This window comes from Aethalodelphis obliquidens, unplaced genomic scaffold (assembly GCF_003676395.1).
Source record: "Aethalodelphis obliquidens isolate GAN/ISIS:26980383/991018 unplaced genomic scaffold, ASM367639v1 scaffold59, whole genome shotgun sequence".
Taxonomy (NCBI): domain Eukaryota; kingdom Metazoa; phylum Chordata; class Mammalia; order Artiodactyla; family Delphinidae; genus Aethalodelphis; species Aethalodelphis obliquidens.
The window spans coordinates 8,830,508-8,848,841 of NW_020838003.1; the positions used below are offsets into that span (position 1 = coordinate 8,830,508).

Consider the following 18,334-nt stretch of genomic DNA (forward strand, 5'->3'; position numbering starts at 1 on the left):
AGTTTATTAGCTTTAAATACTGACCTGCATTGCTCAGTTGCTGGATTTTGAGATTACCTATACTCAGGTAGACCCCACAACATGATGGCTAAGGCACTGATTATCATATAGGTAAGGCACCTTCTTGTCATTACTGCAGCTCTCTTCCAGGAGTCATTATTGTTTCCGGGAAAGTAAATCAGCAAGAGTTCATATGAAAAACCTCAATGCCTGCAATGTTCTACTGATTAACAATGCCTTCATTCAATATTCACTGAGTCCTCACTACACGATAGGCACAGCACAGCCCTAAAATCATTGACTTTGCAGGCTAGTTATGCAAGATAAAGTCACTATACTTAAAAAGAACTTGGAATTTATTTTTGGAAACCACAGGATATTTTATTGTTATTACCACTTATCAAAGGTTACATTTCATTACAGTATGTATTGCAGTTTCAGAGACTGTCAAATCTCCCACAAAAGACACAGAAATAGTTTAAATAAGGAACTTATACTTTCCAAAAAAAAAATGTTTTTAATGTGTAGCTGACCTTTTTAGTTACATAGGTACTTGTTTCTCTGTAATTTGATGCGTCCAAGTTGTTGGGGGTTCAGAACAGTTGACAAAATGTGTATGTTCCAAGGATCCATGTCGTGATAGCAAGCATAATAACATTTTTGGCAAGTTAATTTATTGCAAATAATAGTAATTTGGAAGATGGCGTGGCTATGCCAATGAGAAAAAATGTCTCAGGTAAAGCAAGTAAGGATAGTAAAATCATTTATTTTAATATTATTCTAAGCAAAGCATTATTTTTTGTTATCTACTTCCAAATTATAGGACATCTTTCAAAGTCAACTGAGCAACCCAAGTGAATATTTTAGGATTTTATGCACATTATTCTATACTATGTGCAATGACTCCATCAACACAAGGGCAAAATTAGCAAGAGAAATAAATCAGTGAACAAGGCTAATGGGAATGAAATATAATTCTTCATATATATAGTGTCATTTACTGCAAGAGAATTCTTTTGTTCCTTTGGCTTAATCATATGGAAAATGTTTAAATAAGAAAGATTGCAGTAAAATAATTATTCTGATAAAACCAACATGTCCATAATATGGCTATACCACCTTCTGCTCTTTCTGCCACCAACGTGTTATTCTTACCTTCTGAGGAAGTTTCTGTACTCTTCATCTCTGGCTTGAGCTGTCCTTCTCATTATATTCTGGAATACCTCTCGATCTAGTGCCCATGTTTTGACATTTGTAATAGCTTTAGAAAAATCAAGAAAATAATAAAATATTGTTTAGCTCTTAGATTAAGAAAACATTCCAGCATGTTAATCAATAAATTTTTCATGTACTCTCATGATATTTCTTGGACAATGCATTATTTAAGCATGCAAATGGAAGGAAGTAGTGATGTAAAGAGTAGGTAATTTTATAAAATCATTTTTGGCTTTGAAATAAATGATGATTTGAAAGTGAGCAGCAAAAGATTTCCATTCTAATTATGTTTTGCTTAGGATGATATTAAAATTAGTTTGCAATCCCTAATTACACACTACATCATCAGGAGGTATTTTAGATTTGTGCTGTGATACAAAAGAAAGCCAGCCAGCCTGTAGCTAATCCAGAGAGTGAAGAATTCACAAGCAGAGAACTGAGAGTTAAAGATCTCTGCGTGTGAGTCTGTTTTTATGTCTTTTTATGTTGTTTAGACACTGTTGCTAACGGGAGCCAATATATTTTAAGAATCTCTATGGTTACTTTTACATAAAATATATAAAATCATTTTCAAAGAAATTATGCAAGACAGTTTTTGGGACAACGTTTTCATAGGAAAGACATTAAAATTAAGAATAAAACCTAAAAAGGAAGAAGAACAGAAGTAGCAGCTCTAAAAAATCTGTATGAAATTATGGTAGTAAGATATTTTTTAAAGGAGTGATGAGAGCCTACAGAAGAGATCAAAATCAAAATCTCTGGTTTACTAAACTTTAGAGTGAATTAGAATTATTTTGACATTCTTGTTAAAAATAGAGATCCCTGGGCCCCACTGTCAGAGATTATTTGGAGTGGAGCCTCAGAATCTGCATTTTTATCAAATACTGCAACAATGCTGACACACATAACCTCGTCCCAAACTCTGAGAAACACCACATCTAAGTAATTAAGAAGAAAACCTGATATTACCATGAATAAAGTCGATAAAAACAAGAACCCTAAGGAGAAGCAACTGAACTAATCCCAAAAGTCACTCATGAAAACTCTCATTAATTAATTCATATCCTTTTTGATATTTATACACATTTATTGGTTTAATTAAATTTTCTGGTTTGTAATATGGTCAGAACCTTATGGAGAATAGAAAGCAAACATGCTGGATGAGCCAAAGGCAAATGTCTACATAATACAAAATTGAAGTGGCAACGATAGCAAATACTGGAATCAATTCTGTTTAAATCCATACTCATATTTTATATACAGGTATCTGACAGAAAGATCTTTTTAAGCTTGAATTATTTAGACAAGGGCTTCAATATAAATCCTTTTATAAGCATAGCCTTTCTATTAATAAGAGCATATGGGGCACAACGGGAGACAAAAAGACTCAGGATGCAACAGTGTCTTAGGTTATCTTTAACGTTGTGTAACAATTTAAAAAACACAGCATTTCATCTCCTGTTACCTTTCACAGAGGCAGTTCTTGTACAGTTGTATAAAATGGCTAGTTCCCCAAACGTTGTCCATATAGGAATGCATGATAGCCATTTCTCCCCTTGGAACACCTCTAGTTGACCCTCTATCAAGTAGAATGTAAGAAAACACAAGTAATCAAAATCCACCTGGATTCCATAAGTTAAAAAAAAACAATCAGAAGGTATACAAAGCATACAAGTAAGATATATTATGATTCTCATTATAATAAAGTGGTTAAGAATGCAGACTGAAGCCCACTCTCTATTAGCTGATTAGCCTGAAGACTTACCCACTCTGCCTGGGTTCCTCATCAATAATGGGGATAATATTAATAATATTTACTTCATACAGTTGTGAGAAGTAAATAAGTTACTACAGGTAAGATCACAGATCCATGGCTAGCACATAGTAGATGCCATGTAAGTGTTAGCTATTGGGAATTCCCTAGCAGTCCAGTGATTAAGATTCTGCGCTTCCACTGCAGGCGGGCACAGGTTCTATCCCTGGTCGGGGAACTAACATCCCGCATGCTGTGCAGTGCAGCCAAAAAAAACCCACAAAAAACAAAAACAAACAAACGAAATCCCATATTATTATTATTATTGTGATTGTTACAAAGCTCTTTCCTGAAGCAGTGGATGGCAAGTGGTTCATTTAAAATTCATTCTACCCATGAAAAATGTAGCACATGAAACTACTTCTCTTGCACAAGGAACACAACAATCACTGTACGTCTTGAAAACACAGCACAGGTGTTCACACTGGCGGAAGGACTAACTTGCCATAACTGAGAAGTATGCTGGCCCTGGAGTCAGGCCGCCTGGCTCTGACTAGTCTTTGGCCATGTGACCTTGGGTACGTTACTTCACCGTGCCTTGCTTGTTGCCTAACCCCTCATTCATTGAAATGCATTAATAAATGAAGTCACTAAGAAGAGAATTAAAAGACAAGCCACAGGGCTTCCCTGGTGGCGCAGTGGTTGAGAGTCCGCCTGCCGATGCAGGGGACACGGGTTCGTGCCCCGGTATGGGAAGATCCCACAAGCCGCGAAGCGGCTGCGCCCGTGAGCCATGGCCGCTGAGCCTGCGCGTCCGGAGCCTGTGCTCCGCAATGGGAGAGGCCACAACAGTGAGAGGCCCACGTACTGCAAAAAACAAAAAAAAAAAAAACTGTAGCTTGCTGGTGAGTGATGCTGATAACAGGAGAGGCTGTGGATGTGGGGAGGCAGGGGTATATGGGAAATCTCTGTTCCACCCTATCAATTTTGCTGTAAACCTAAAACTGCTCTAAAAATTAAATTCATAAAAAAGAAAAAGAAGAATGCTTGACACCAATCTTTGGCTAAGCAGAGTTTGGGGGAAGGGAGAGGCAACTTCCTCACCATGCTTCTGCCCTGGCAATTCTCTTCTCTTTTCCCTTCAAACAAATGCAAATAAAACCTTAGCTAATCAAAAGCTTTGCAAAAAAGACCTATATTTTTAGAGGAAGAAAATGGTGGGGTTATTTCTCTTTCCCTTGAAGAACTGGTCTTTCCTTCTCCTAATTCACCACTAAGTAGCTCTGGGTCATCTCCGTCCAACCACTCATTCAGTGCATCTGATATGAATACCTATGCTGTGCCAGGAACTAGCCCAGGTGAAAGAAAGACAGGGTAGACAAAACAGAAAAAATATTTATCCTGTTAGAACTTATATTCTAGTAAGAAATAAATTCTGTTTTGGCTCTGAATCTTATATATTAGTTATGCAATTTAATAATTTCTCATTATAACTAAATTCTATTCCATCAAAACTACTTAGCTTCACTGTTGAGTTAGTATCATGGAACTTTATGCATTTCAAGTTTTTTTCTAATTCGTTATGGCACATGGGACTTGAGCAACACTGAACAATTATATGGAATACCAAAACTTTAAGCTAAATATGCTTTTACTATATGCTATTCTTGCTCTATTTTATAAAGGGGAGATTTTGAATTAACAAACTAATTTGCTCAATCAATTAAATCACACAATTCAATTCTTAGATAACATCATAATTAATTCAAATAAGAAAGCATCCAATTTTCATTTCCATGTGTGCTATAGCCCTGACTTCCATAACTATATTGATACTGACTTCTGTTCAAACCCTTCTCTCCCCAAGCCTTTCATCAGAGTTGCTGGCAAAGAACAAGATGAGCTGACATGAGTTTCTCATCTTTCCTTGCAGGTTTCCTAAATATTGGTTGACTTAATGCCCTATCTTCTCTTGCCAGAATGTTCTAGTGTTGCTAAAGTAGAAGTGAAAGAGCCAAGAGAAAAGTTGAAAGAGGGGGAAATTGCTCTGGGTCACCTGTCCCTAAAACTTGAAGGCTGGCTAAATTAAGACTGTAATTCACTTCTTGGGGAGAATAATTACTTGAGGATGACTATAGTTTTAAAGACGTCTACAAAGACGTATGTGGCAAATAATACACTAATAATTATGCAACTGGCATGTTTAAAGAATCAAAATAGAGAAAACAATCTTTTATACGCTGTCAATAGATGTGTATTAATTTGTTTGGATAGGCAACTTCTGCTCCACACCTAAGGCCTCAAGGAAACAAAGTTAAGCATTGCTTAACTTTGTTTCTTAGTTTCTGTGATTCTTTTTACCCCTCCTTGCTATACAAGGATTTGTCTAAAGTTGCAGGTCACTTACCAGAATGTAACCTCCCATGGGAATCATGTCTTATTCACCTGTGTCTCTCTCAGAACTCAGCACTGGGCTTTGACCATAGTTGGCCATCAATAAAAAATTATAAAGTTTATGGGCTTCCCTGGTGGCACAGTGGTTGAGAGTGCGCCTGCCGATGTAGGGGACGTGGGTGCGTGCCCTGGTCTGGGAGGATCCCACATGCCACGGAGCGGCTAGGCCCGTGAGCCATGGCCGCTGAGCCTGCGCGTCCAGAGCCTGTGCTCCGCAATGGGAGAGGCCACAACAGTGAGAGGCCCGTGTACCGCAAAAAAAAAAAAAAAAAATTATAAAGTTTATAAAGCATTGCTTAGATCGTCAGGACCTACAGTGCAAAATAAAACGCCACAGCACATCCCAGGTTACCACTACCTCTGAACAAGCCAGTTAACTTTTTTCCCTAAAACTCAAAAATTGGGGTCAATTCAGAATTTGACAGGGCATTCAATAACTGTAAGCCTTGTTCAGATGATTTCTTGCTTCTATATCTAAAAAAAAGTTGTTGAATTCCAGTATAAGATTTATGTGTTTGATAAGCATTTGAGAAATAAATCCTTTTCCTATCTAACCATTATAATCTACCCAGCATGGAAGCATGTTCAAGGGATCATGTATGGAGGAAGCCATTTAAATGGTTCTAAAAACACCAGCTTTAACCTTAAGGCATTCCATTTGACTTATCTGTTGGTTAAATGTACCTAAATTGTCTTTTGAAATCATTGGTATATAACGAAAATATTTTACAAAGTCACAAAAATAATTGTTTTCTTTTCCATGGTACAACAATGGAAAAAGGTCAACACAAGCAGCAGTTTTGAATACTCTGAAACACCTTCTTGTATATGTTGAGTGAGTGGCACTGTAATTAAAAGTATGGACTCTCTAATCAGATTGTTTAAATTTGCATTCTACCTCCGCCACTAATGAGCTGTGTGGCCTTGGGTAAGTTACTTAACCTCTCTGTGACACAGTCCACATAGTAACATGAAGATAGTAGCACTTGCCTAACAGAGTCGGTGAGTTGAAATGAGATCTTTCTATTAAGTTCTCAGTAGGATGCTGGACATAGAGAAAGCATTCTGTAAATATTAAGTATTAGCAACATGATCAACAAGGTTACTATTCTATGAGCTCAATTTGTTATGTTTTCTACAAATAGAGCAACCAATTTTGCATTTTTATAAATGTTTACAAAAAATCATTAAACTATAGGCAAATATTTATTATATGTTGACTGGAAAAATCTGTGAAGCCCACCTGCCAGTACAAAGATATGGTTTCCTGGTTCTCCTTGCTTAATAATGTAACTCCCTTGCTGGTAGTTTCTCCCATACATGCATTCCACCATGTCTTTGATCTGCTGAGGATCCAGTCTCTTCAGAAATTGATTTTTATTAAGGGCATCTGTAATGAGCTTCTTCTCACTGGTATAATGGAAAGAAAATGTTGGTTACAATTAGTGAAAACCGTGGTTTGCTGTTTAGAGTCACTTCATTTTTATTCTTGATATTACTACCTATGTATTTACAACCTTCCCAGCAAGGAAAAAATTTTTTTCTAGCCCCACCAACACCTGACCCTTAGAACTACCATACTTTACTTGGAAATCCTTTGAAAACAGTTTTGAATATATTTTCTGGTAAAATCATTATTAAATCAATTTTATCATCGCTCCTAATTGTCATCATCACAAAGGTAGCAACCTTCAAGGTCCCTAGATGCAATACTAATGGACATATGATTTTTAGATGGGAAGCAGGTCTGGTTGGTAGGTAGAAGGTGTACCTAAGGGACTATAACACAGTATTCATTCACTGATGTATACACGCGTGCCTAATTCCTACAGTGCTAGTCCTTTTATATCTTATTTAATCCTCACTACTATCCTGTGAAATGACTATTCCGACTTTATAGATAAGTAGACTAAAAGCTAAGAAGCAACTTATCCTCCCCTAGGATTTAAATCTAAGTCTGAGTCTGAAGTCTGTGCTGCTTCCATTCCATCTGTTGCTCCTTCCGAGGTGGAGAAGTCAGCTCCCTTGGGACTCATAAGGTTTGATCAGACATAGCGGGTGATGGTGATAGTTCAGGTTTGCCTATGTTTTGACTCTTAGTACGTCTAGACTAGACAGAACTTACATTTCCAACCTCCCAGCCTATTCACTCCCCAAATCAGAAGCCCACTTGTTGGTAATCCTAGAACACTCCAGTTTCTTTTGGAAAAGAAGTAGCTCAAAATAATTGCCTAATCTGCATCACCTTAAATTTCTAATGTTCTAATTAGCATAATTTATATGTAGATATCATAGAATTACGAGCTGGAAGAAAAGTTGCCTAAGTCAGAATCTTTGCACAATATATTTGCTTTCACTCAAATTCAGTGTGATTCTTTTAAAATATGGGTATTTTCCTGTATTTTTCATTCAAACTCTCTCCCATACATAGCTTTGCTGTTTAAAAACTTGTGATCTTTTCTACACAGAAAGTGTTCAAGGGAATTCCCTGGTGGTCCAGTGGTTAGGACTCAGGACTCAGCGCTTTCACTGTTGGGGTCTGGGTTCGACCTCTGGTTGGGGAACTAAGATCCCACAAGCCAGGTGGCGCGGCTAAATTAAAAAAAAAAAAAAGAAAGTTCTCAAACACAAGGTAAAAGTTCATGGAATTAGATACTTTATGATCCTATCTATCAAATCATTAGGCTTCATGAAGGAAACAGAACAAAGTCTTGTACAGAAATTCCTTCTTCCCTACTCCATCAACCTCAGAGCCATCTGAACTCTCTGGGTTCCTTGAGAACTTCCTTCCTCCTTCATCTAACCTATCACTATGTCTTGTCAATTCTCTTTGCAAAATATCACTGTTATCCATTTTAGTTTCCATTTTCAAGGGTCACCAAGTCCAAGAAAAAATCTTAGGTCTGGATAATTTTAACAGCTTCCTTTTTGGTTTTTCAGCTTCTAGCCTCTTCCCCCTGCAGTCCATCCTATACCACACTATCAGATTCACATTGGTAAATTCATCTTGACTTCACCCTGATCTCATTCTTCCTTCATCCACTAAAACCAACAATTCATTCAATTAAGATATACCGAGAAAATACTTTTGCAAGATATTCTTCTCAAGGGTAGAACTGTGAACAATATCATAAAAGTTCCAGATTTCATGAGTCTTTCATGCTAGTGTAACATTCCAGCAAGAGTTTCCTCAATGCCCACATATCCCAATTTCCCAAAATATGTTCCAAGAATCACTGTTCTTTTATAATCAAAAGTTTGCTGAGTTTAAACAATTTTGGAAATTCAGCATGCACAGTTTAAAGGTTCAAAGAAATCTTGCAGTAAACAAATCTGTTTAAACCAATGTTTCCCAAACCTCAGTGTCTTCTTTATTTATTTCTTTTTTTTGGCTTAACTTCTATTAACATTCCATGGAAGTATTATGAAAACCCTTTTGCCATGGAAGACAATCAACTTCCCACAATCTGGATTCCCCATTTCCCACCATATGCCTTCACTCTATCCATCTAGCACTTACTCCCTAACACAAATCCTTTGTTACAGATAGACTGGTCTCCTCATTGTCTCCTATGCTTGCCAGCTTTACCTTCAGGCTTGGCACATGTTTTCTCCTTGAATTTAGCTTCCTTTCCCCTCAACCTACCCAAACATTAGACATCTACCAAGAAACCCCTTATGACCTACTCAACTCTACCTGGATACTGTAGCTCACACAATCCTTCTGTTCTACCCTAAACTCCTAGAGTACTCGTTTTCATGTCCATCCAACTCATCAAATTTATCAAGCAAATACTTAAGACATAAAAATTAGTAAAGCATGGCCCATAGCCTCAAAGAGTTCCCAGATCCTCTTAATTTAGTTTAGTCCATAAACACATTATAATATTCTATTAGAAAAGAGTGCTTAGTACTTCCCTGGTGGCATGGTAGTTAAGAATCCACCTGCCAGTGCAGGAGACACAGGTTCGAGCCCTGGTCTGGGAAGATCCCACATGCCGTGGAACAACTAAGCCCATGCACCACAACTACTGAGCCTGCACTCTAGAGCCCGTGAGCCACAACTACTGAGCCTATGAGCCACAACTACTGAGCCCACGTGCCACAACTACTGAAGCCCGCATGCCTAGAGTCTCTCTGCAACAAGAGAAGCCACCACAATGAGAAGCCCGCACACCACAACAACACTCGCCACAACTAGAGAAAAGCCCGTGTGCAGCAATGAAGACCCAACTCAGCCAAATAAATAAATATATTAAAAAAAAAAAAGAAAGAAAAGAGTTCTCTCTATGAGGTTTTCTCCAAACTAAATCATAAATACTTAGAGGAGTGGGTCTTGTCTGGAATTTTCTGTTTACAAAGCCGCATACAGCAGTGATTAAGAGTATGAAGTTTGCAACTTCTCCTATAACTATGATATAGGCCAGCTATTATAAGCACAACTCTCCCTGCTCACACAAAACAAGTATAAAAGTTGATTAAAATATATATTTACAAATCTGTTTGACGGCATTGGAGAACTATCAACTTAGCAACAGCTTGATGAATGATGATCAACAAGAGAACATGAATTTGACATTCACCTCTGCTTTTTCCTTCAAGGCATTTATTGATTTGTAGGCAGCATGAAGCAGAGTTTTGGCAGTCTCAAAGGATTGGGAAGACACAGGTCAGTGTTCAAGACACACCATGAAAGAGGATCCTGGTAAACACTCAGAATTTCAGATGGGACATCTAAAGGGCTATAAACTAGAAGTAAAGACTAACAAAAAACAGGCAAAAAGAGTCCCAAACCAACTTTGAAACTATTCCTATTTTGGCTAAAATTATTTGCCCCTGCTTAACTGCCTGTGAGAAGCAAAGGTGAATATTTTCTGTAGGATGTTCACAAAATCTAGGACTCAAATTTTCTCTATAATTTTTCCATAAGGAGTATCTGGCATGATATCAAAAACTAACAGGCATACCAGGAGAAAAGATCAAATGACTGAAGACCAAGAGGAAAAAAAACAATAGAAACAGACCCACAGTAGATTAAAAAAATTGTATGTATCAAGCACAAACTTTAGTACAACTATAATAGGTTTAAGAAAATCAAGGATAAAATAGAAAATGTCAACAGAGAACATGAACCTTTTTAAAAATCAAGTAGATATTCTAGAATTGAAACATACAATATCTGAAGCTTGGACCTCAATAGATGGGTTTAAAATCTGATAAGACACAGCTGAAAATGATTACAAACTGAATATGGGCAGGTAGAATATATCCAGATGGAAGACTGGAGAAGATCTAGGACAGAAAATAGAACAATAAAAACAAAAACAGAACAAAACACAGGAGACACATACGGCATGATAGAGAAGTTGAGCATATATGTAATCTGGACCACCAAAGAAAGGGAAAGAATTGGCCTGAAACAATACATGAAGGTAACATATTCAAGAATTTTCTTAAATCAATGAAAATGTATCAAGCCATAGACAATAAACTCCAAACAAAATATATACATTAAAAATTATTTAGTCCCATCATAGTCAAATTATTGAAATACAAAAAGAAAAATCTATGAAGCAGCTGGAGAAAACAGACATATTACCTTCAAACAACCAACAACAGGACTGACTTACTCTTCAACAGAAATAATGGAAACCATAAGACAGTGGAATATCTTCAAAGTGCTTCAGAGTGCCTATTCCAATATCTTTACCCAGTGAAAACAGCCTTCAAAAATGAGAGCAAAATGAATATATTTTCAAAATGTTATTCCGTTGGCAACAGACTTAACAGAGAAGGAAAATGATCCTGGATGGAAACTAGTAGATGTTAGAAGAAAGAAAGAATCGGAAAAGTAAATACCTGGGTGACTAAAGGAAGCTCATCTTTATAAAAGAGTAATAATAATACCTTGTACAGTTTGAAATATGTGATAAACAAAATGTATGAAAACAAACAGCCAAAACTGCATGGTCAGTAAATGGAGTTAGTTAACATAATTTAAAAGCACTAATCTATATTGGAAATTGAACAAGTTAAGGATGCATGTTACAATTTAGGGTAACCCCTACAAGATTAGACATAGAATGTTTAACTAGAAGAGAAAATGGAATAATAGTATGTATTTAATTAATTCAAGAAAATGGAAAGAAAACAGAGAAAAAGAAACCAAAGAAATGAAACAAATAAGAAACAAATAGTAAGATGTTAATGTTAAACCCAAATATTTTGTATTTACATTAAATATAAATGTAATAAATACCCCAATTAAAAGACCAGATTGTCAGACTGATAAAATAAATAAATAAAAAAGAAAATACCAAGTATATGTTGCTTGTAAGAGGTATGCCTTAAAGATAATGATATAGAAAAGTTCAAAGTAAAAAGGCAGAAAAAGATATACTATGTAAACACCAATTACAGGCATACCTCAGAGATATTTTGGGTTCAGTTCCAGATCCCAACAATACAGCAAATATTATAATAAAGTGAGTCACACAAATTTTTTGGTTTCTCAGATGCATATAAAAGTTATGTTTACACTATACTGTAGACTATTAAGTGTGAAATAGCATTATGTCTAAAAAGCAATGTACACTCCTTAATTAAAAAATACTTTTTTGCTAAAAAATGCTAACCATCGTCTGAGCCTTCAGCAAGTCATAGTAGTAACATCAAAGATCACTGATCACAGATCACCATAACAAATACAGTAAAAATGAAAAATGTTTAAAATATTGTGAGAATTACAAAAACATGACACAAAGACATGAACTGAGCAAATGCTGTCAGAAAAATGGGGTGCCTATAGATCTGCTGGACATAGGGTTGCCACAAACCTTCAATTTGTAAAATATGCAATATCTTAAAGTGCAGTAGGGCTTCCCTGGTGGCGCAGCAGTTGAGAGTCTGCCTGCCGATGCAGGGGACACGGGTTCGTGCCCCAGTCCGGGAAGATTCCACATGCCGCGGAGCAGCTGGGCCCGTGAGCCATGGTCGCTGAGCCTACGCGTCCAGAGCCTGTGCTCCGCAAGGGGAGAGGCCACAACAGTGAGAGGCCCGCGTACCACAAAAAAAAAAAAAAGTTCAGTAAAGTGAAGCACAACAAAACAAGGTATGCCTGTATAAAGAAAATTTTCCTTGATACAGGAAAGTAGGCTTTAAAGAAAGACATTATTTCTAGAAATGAAGAGGAATATTTTATATTGATATGTTCAGGAAAATACATATATTCTAAATGTGTATCCATCTAGTTAGATACCATCAACTTGACAAAAAAACAACTGACAAAATTAAAAGAAGAAATAGACAAATCCACAATCACTTTGAGAGATTTAAAATATCTCTCTAAGAAATAATAGAATAAGCAGACAAAAATTAGTTAGAAGATAGAAGATCTAAACTCTTGATTATCAAACTTTAGTTAATCTCTTGACCTAATAGCTATTTTAAAGGTTGTATTCAACCAATTCGGAATACACATTCTTTTCAAGTTCACGTGGAACCTTCACGAAAACTGACCTTATGGGGACTGTAAATCAAACCTAACAAATTTCACAGGATTGCATAATACAGAGTATATTCTTTGCAAACAATAGAAGCTAAAAATTTAAGCTAGAAATCAATAACAAAATCAGTAACAAAAATAATCAGAAAATCCTCAAATGTTTGAGAACTGAGTAACATATTTCTGAACAGCTCATTGATCAAAGGAAGATTAAATCATAGGGAAGTCAGATAATATTTTGAAATAAATGATAAAAATGTGATTATCAAAACTTGTAGGATGCAGTTAAATCAATACTAAGAGGAAAACTTACAGTATTAAATAGATACATCACAAAAGAAAACAGATTAAAAATGAATGACTAAGTGTCTATCTCAAAGAGCTAGAAAAAGAAAAGCAATTGAGCTCAAAAAAGGGAAAAGGAAATAACAAAATAGAAACAGATAACACAGAAAGAAAAAAGTGCAATGAAGAAGATCAAGAGAGCCCTAAATAGGTTATTTGAAGAGTCAAATAGAACCAAAAAATTCATGGTAAATGGGGGGTTGGGGAGAAAGGATAATTAACAGTGTTGGAAATGAGAAAAGGGACATCACTATAGATATTAAAGATAGGAAAAATGAGTGGACAGTATGAACAACTGTTTTAAAAATTTAGATTAAATGAAAATTTCCTAGAAAAATATGCATATCAAATCTTATATAAGAAAAAAATAGAAAATTGGATTAGCAATAAAGAAATAAAAACTATGCCACAAAGAAAATTCTAGACCAAGGTGACATTACCATTAAGTTTTCCAGACATTTAAGGATAAAAATTACTATTATTATTTTTTTTCTTTTCTCCTTGAGGTACGTGGGCCTCTCACTGCTGTGGCCTCTCCCGTTGCAGAGCACAGCCTCCAGATACGCAGGCTCAGCGGCCATGGCTCACGGGCCCAGCCGCTCTGCGGCATGTGGGATCCTCCCCGACCGGGGCATGAACCCATGTCCCCTGCATCGGCAGGCAGACTCTCAACCACTGCGCCACCAGGGAAGCCCAAGGATAAAAATTATTAATCTTACATAATCTTTTCCAGAAAATAGAAAAAAGAAATTTTTCCCAACTTATTTTAGAGTGTCAGAATAGCCTAATAACAAAAACCCATATTACAACAAAGACAAATTAAAGGTTAATATTCCTAATGAAGATAGGTACAAAAGTCAAAAACAAACAAGTCTAGACCAGATTGAAAATTAATGTAATTAACCACATGAAAAGAATAAGGGAGAAAAATACATAGCAAAATCTTATTGTATGAGGAAAAAGTATTTGATAAAATTAAACACCTGTATATGAGTTTTAAATTTAAAAAAAAACACTTAGTAAATTAGAAATAGAAGGGAATTTCCTTAATCTGATAAAAAATCTATAAAACAAAACAGAAACAGAAAGTATCATATCACATGTGAAATATTGAAAGCTTTCCTCCAGATATCAGAAATGGGACACTTCAATTCTACCCTGAATAAAAAGTCTGAGCAAACTTAATAAATTGAGAAAAAAAGAAACAAAAGGGAAAAAATATATGAAAGATATAAACACAGTAAAAGAAGAAGTAAAATTGTCATTCTTTCCAAAAGACATGGTTATATAAATTGAAAACTCAAAAGAATGGACAGGGTAAAACCATCAAAATTAATAGGTGATTTCAATAATCTCACTGGATTCAAGGTCAGTAAACAAACTCAATCGTATTTCTATATCTCAGTATCAAAGTGAAAATGCTAATTTTTAAATGACATCATTTTAAAAAGATCAACTATATAAGATTATATATAACAAAAATGTGTAAAACCTCTACAAACAATATTACAAAATATTAAGAGAAATGAAAGAATAGCTAAATAAATGGAGGCATATAGCAGAGTCATGAATGAGAAGACAATTTTTTAATGATGTCAATTCTATTCAAATTGATCAGGTTCAATGAAATCTCAATTGACATTCTAAAAAATTTTTTATGAAAATTGACAAGCTAATTCTAAAATTCTTACAATCGTAAGAAGACCCAAGAATAGCCATCACAACATTGAAGAACAATAACAAAACTAGAAGACTTAAGGTAATGGATATCAAGAATTATTATTGGGAATTCCCCGGCGGTCCAGTGGTTAGGACTCTGCGCTTTCACTGCCGAGAGCCTGGGTTCAATCCCTGCTTGGGGAACTAAGATCCCACAAGCTGCACGGCGTGGCCAAAAAAAAAATTATTATTAATCAAAATAATTGAGAGACTATACTTTTGGCACAAGGAGGCACAAAAAAGACCTTTGGACCTGAATAAAAAGAACTAAAACCCACTTAAACATATATAGATACTTGATTTGTGACAACGGTTGTACTACAGAGATACAGAGGGAAAGCAGACATCAATGGAAAACACATAAATTAAAAAGTGTTCACCCTGTTAATTATCAAGGAAAAGAAAGTCAAAACCACAATGAGATATCACAACATAAACATACCCACCAGAATGGTTAAAATGAAAAAGACTGACAGTGCTAAATGCTGGTGAGGATGGAGAGTAGCAATACTCATACACTGTTGGTGGGGGGTATATATTTGTCCAGCCATTTTGGAAAACTATTTGGCAATCTATATTAAATGTGAACTTAGGGACTTCTCTGGTGGCACAGTGGTTGGGAATCTGCCTGCCAATGCAGGGGACATGGGTTCAATCCCTGGTCTGGGAAGATCCCACATGCCGTGGAGCAACTAAGCCCATGTGCCCCAACTATTGAGCCTGTGCTCTAGAGCCCACGAGCCACAACTACTGAGGTCACGTGCCGCAACTACTGAGGCCCACGTGCATAGGGGCTGTGCTCCACAACAAGAGAAGCCACCGCAATGAGAAGCCCGCTCACTGCAACAAAGAGTAGCCCACACTCGCCTCAACTAGAGAAAGCCCATGCGCAGCAACGAAGACCCCATGCACCCAAAAATAAATAAGTAAAAAACAAATAAATTTATAAAACAAAAATGTGAACTTAGATAAAATGTACCACCCAGCAATTCCATGCCTAGTTATATACCTATCATAAATCATATATAAATCAAAAGTGCAAAAATATTCATGGCAGCATTATTCAAAATTGCTAAACACCAGAATCAACCAAATGTCCATCAACAGTAGAACTGATAAGTTGTAGCATAGTCACAACAAACACTATAGAGCAACGATAATGAATGAACCATCGCTACACACAATATCATAAATGACTCTCACTATATAAACTAAAGGAGCCAGAGTCTGTAGAGTCCATACTCTATAATTCCACTAACATAAAGTCCAAAAATAGGCATAGTAATCTATGATAATACTAGTGCAGATAGTGGCTACCTTAGAAGTAGATAATGGATAGGGATTGGAAGGGAGCAGAAGGGGCTTCTGATTTCCTGATCTGTTTGGTGGTTACATGGGCGTGTTCACTTTATGATTTGTTCACGTCAATAAAAAATTCATTTAATAAATAGAATGTGTACATAGCTTTGGAGGCAGAAGATCCTAGGTTCAAATCCCAGCTCTGCCACTTCCTAGCTGTGTGATCTTAACCTTTCTGAACCTCAGATTTCTTCTTTGTGAATAGAGCTGAGTAATCATACCTGCATCATAAGGATACTGTGCACATTAACTCAGATAAGGTGCTAATATATGCCTAATAAATGGCAGTGATAGTAGTAGTTGGCAATAGTAGTGGTTATGGTATGCTTTTTGTGGGGAAGGGTATGAAAAGTTCTAGAAACCACGAAGAAAGAAAGAGGCACTGCCAAGATTCTCTGCTTAGTTCAAAGTTCCTCCAATAGGGTTGGATCTCGAATGTATGCACATCAGTGGCAGTGTGCCATAATCCTTTTACACCCCCTACTTACATAATCAATAGTCTTTGAAGCAATAAATTCCTGTCCTCTAAATTGCTTCAGGAAGTTTAATTTGTCAAAGTCCACTGACAGTTCTTGTTAAGCTGGGCCCTCAATCTTCCTTCTCTGGAACTGTTTACTAGAAGCCTGTGTTCTCACTGTTTGTTTTTGTCAGGTCAGACAAAGCATGTGTCTTGCAAACTTCTTTGCACAAGGTTCAGTGCCAAGCAGGGACCAGGGGCTTCCACCTACTTTCTTATCTGTCAAGAATTTCTTGTGAGCACAAAGGCCGAGGCAACTTTACTTGCGTGGCATATCATAACTTAATTATATATACAAATAGGAAGTATATTAGAAGGCATATTTGTCGAGGGCCCAAAATCTAAAGCTGGAATGATTCCTAATTCTGCCACTTACGAACGGTGGAACTCTGGGCAAGTCACTTAATCTCAAGTTTTCTCAGCTGTAAAATGACAATAAACACAGTCCACAGGTCATAGGATTTCTATGAGAATTAAGTTAGTTAACAATACTGAGCACTAAGAACATGGCCTGGCACATAAAATATATTACAGAAGGAATAGCTGTACTATTATATGTCAGCAAATTACCAGCAACTTTAAAATCTTCGAGTTAAAATAGCTCTAAAAACTCTATACTTGCGAACCGCCACTATTTATTAAGGGAGACTCCTTCACAATGTGAGTAAAACTCCTGACAATCCAGGTCCCCCGCCTGGCCAGCCTCCCTGTGCTCGGGGTACCCCAGGCCCACTGAACTGCTTGCAGGTCCCCAGATGTGTCAGGCCGCTTGGTCTCCCAGCCATCCATATCTCCTCAAAACCCAGCTCAACGTCGGCTCATCTATGGAGGTGTCCCTGATCCCACCAAGCACAGGATGCTCCCTCCGTCCTTTGTACACCCATCTCTTAGAATATCAATCACACAAGACTGCAATACATTTTAATTTCCCCAAAGAGACCGAGATCTTCAAGGGTGACAACACTTTCTTCATCCTCTTACCTAAAATCAGAATTGCACCTGGCACAAAATAGGGACTCAACAAAATTAATACTAAAGGACATTCAAGTTCTTTCTCCTAGTTTAAAAATCCTGGGTACAGAGACGAGAGTGGAGGTGGGAAATGTCCATCATCCACTAAACAGGCACAGAAAATAAGCAAGATAAACATCTATTTACTTTTCCCCCAAATTTTTTGAGTAATAAACCAGCAAGAAAAAAATAGCTAATAAATGCACACGTTTATAATTTGAGAAACCAGCATGAAAAGATGAGGTCATTCCATGAATAATCAGAAAATGAGCATGACTTTGTCCTGTCAACTCTCTTACCCTATTGCCCACATAATTAAGTACAGTTGTAATTGAATCATGTTTACTGTTACTTCATGCTTACAGCAAACATTTCTCTCTCCCTTTCTCAAATGTGTGCAGATGATCCAATTTCTGGGAGCATCAAAGAACAGAGCTTAATAATGAAATGTTGAAAA

General features: G+C 36.6%; 1 protein-coding gene across 2 annotated transcripts in view; it reads right to left on the bottom strand.

Annotated features, from left to right (window-relative positions):
- Nucleotides 1-18,334, bottom strand: part of PRKG2 (protein kinase cGMP-dependent 2) — a 92,923-nt gene that overhangs the window by 56,447 nt on the left and 18,142 nt on the right. For both annotated transcript variants that reach the window (XM_027087594.1, XM_027087593.1), the window contains 3 exons: nt 6,666-6,832; nt 2,681-2,794; nt 1,156-1,261 (listed from right to left, as the gene is read on the bottom strand). In XM_027087594.1, the coding sequence (XP_026943395.1) occupies nt 1,156-1,261; nt 2,681-2,794; nt 6,666-6,832 (387 nt within the window). The remainder of the gene's footprint in view (nt 1-1,155; nt 1,262-2,680; nt 2,795-6,665; nt 6,833-18,334) is intronic.